The sequence below is a fragment of the Galeopterus variegatus genome, unplaced genomic scaffold, assembly GCF_000696425.1.
Source record: "Galeopterus variegatus unplaced genomic scaffold, G_variegatus-3.0.2 Scaffold12979, whole genome shotgun sequence".
NCBI classification, from domain to species: Eukaryota; Metazoa; Chordata; class Mammalia; order Dermoptera; family Cynocephalidae; genus Galeopterus; species Galeopterus variegatus.
Window position 1 is genome coordinate 8,248 of NW_007739090.1, and position 2,041 is coordinate 10,288.

The 2,041-nt window shown below is 39.7% G+C and overlaps 1 protein-coding gene across 1 annotated transcript in view; it reads left to right on the forward strand.

Moving 5' to 3' along the window:
• Positions 1 to 2,041, forward strand: part of LOC103581402 (armadillo repeat-containing protein 4) — a gene marked incomplete at its 5' end in the record, with an annotated part of 37,225 nt that overhangs the window by 8,099 nt on the left and 27,085 nt on the right. Inside the window, 1 exon segment of the mRNA XM_008563244.1 lies at positions 1,651 to 1,766. Coding sequence (XP_008561466.1) covers positions 1,651 to 1,766 — 116 coding nt within the window.

Consider the following 2,041-nt stretch of genomic DNA (forward strand, 5'->3'; position numbering starts at 1 on the left):
CTCGGCGGGAGTGCCGCCGCGCTTCCCAAGCGGCGCACTGTAGCAGTGCGCCACCGGGCCGGCCCCTGCTTGATGGGTTTTCTGATACATCTTCAATAACCACATATTTGCCTAATATTTCACATAACTTTATTTTATAGTAGAAAAATACAAAGTAGGTATTTACATGTCCCTCCATAGTACAAGTTGGTTTCTTTCTGCTCCTCTTTTTATTCCAAGTGGAAAGATTTGACAGCCACAGGGTTCGTGTGTGGAGTACTGTGAAGGGAAGGGAGGAACACGACTCACTTTTCATGAGGTTGATGATTCAGGACAAGTAACATGTGAAAAAGATGATAAAACACATGGAAAAATCACATAGGAAATGTCAACATAATGGTAGGGCCCTGATGAAGTAAGTGCTGGAAGAATTTGGAATGATGAAAATTATACGGAGGTAATTAGGGAAACCTTCAGAGAGATGGTATCTTCTCTATTAACAGAACTTTAATAGTACAGCAAGGCTAGTCTCAGAAATATTCACAGCCCTATGTGAAGTGGACATTGGTTTGATGAATGTATGAAAATGCAGGACTCGTTCCATTTGGAACCCTCTGTAAATATGTGCCAAAGCCAAGAGTGAGAGCCAGTGCTACTCAAATGCCAAAGCACTCAGAAGCACCTAGAGAGCTTCTTAAAATGTAGCAAGTAGCTCACAAGTTTCAGCCTATATTCATTATTCTATGTTGTCACATGATTGGATTAAGAACTGGCTCCTGGTTGGTCACATGGGGACCCTCAACTGCAGGGATTCTGAGAACAACAGGGTGATTGTGTTTTGGAAGAAAATTCAAATAGCTGTCAGATAGGAGTCCTGGGAGGGCTAGCCGGTTAGATCAATTGGTTAGAGCGCAGCCTTGTAACACCAAGGTCATGGGTTTTGATCCCTGCATCAGCCAGCTGCCAAAAAACTGAAAAAAAACAACTGCAAAAAAAATACATGCCTTTCAGATCCCTCTACTGGCCAGCCACTCCCCCCCCCCAAAAAAAAAAATACAGGAAGAAAAAAATAATAAGGAGTCCTGGGGAAAGGAAAGACACTCTCAATCCTCTAATTCTCATTGATTTTGTGTTTGACTTTTGTGACTGTTTGAAAAAGTGAACGTGACAATGAAAAAATGTATGGGAAGCTCTGTTAACTGGGAAGTGAGTTTTAAAATCCTGCTTTTTTCCATGTGCTCACTCTTTCCATCATGAATTTTCTTAAGTATTTAATGAGAACTCAGTATGTGCTAAGCCTGGGAATATCTGGAAAGCCAGGGGCAGGCTCTGCTGCAATGTTGGGTGGGGAAGATAAGAAAATGGGCAACTACAATCAAGGGTGATCAGCAACTAGAGTAGAAGGCATAGGGGGAAGGACTCACCATGATAGCAGCCTGTGAAGACCTGGCCTTAGTACAAAGAAGTACTGGACAAAATGTTTTTTCAATATATAAAATGCCTGGCTGTGCTTGAAGAATCAAAGGAACATCTCCAATTGTCAGATGAGGCTGGAATTCATAGTCGTTCTCTGTGTCAGGAAAACATCATTTGGTGCATGAAAATGATAGACTATTTGTATACATTTCCATCTTTTATTTCCTATTCATCAGCATAAAGTAATTAATAAAGCTAACATTATTTTTTAGCCGCAAAAGCTTATTAAAAGATAGCCAAGAGGAAAAACACGGAGTAAAACTTGAGAAGTCAAGACCATCTCTTTCAACTGGAAGAGGACAATTACTTCGGTATGTTTCTGTTAAAGTGACCAGTTCCTAAAAGCCACCCTCTCAATGGGCTGGTTAGTGTGCTAATTAATGGTGTTCTTACTGTTATATTAGGGTCCTAAGATACTTATATTGACAGTTACCAGGAATGTTAGTAAAAATGATAATACCGGATTTCTTTAAATATATTTATAAGATACCCTTCTAATGCAGAGTTTCTCCCCATTCCTAAAGGATATTTTTGCTGGGTATAGCATTCTGGATTTTTTGGGTTTTTTTTTTTTTTTTTTTTTTTT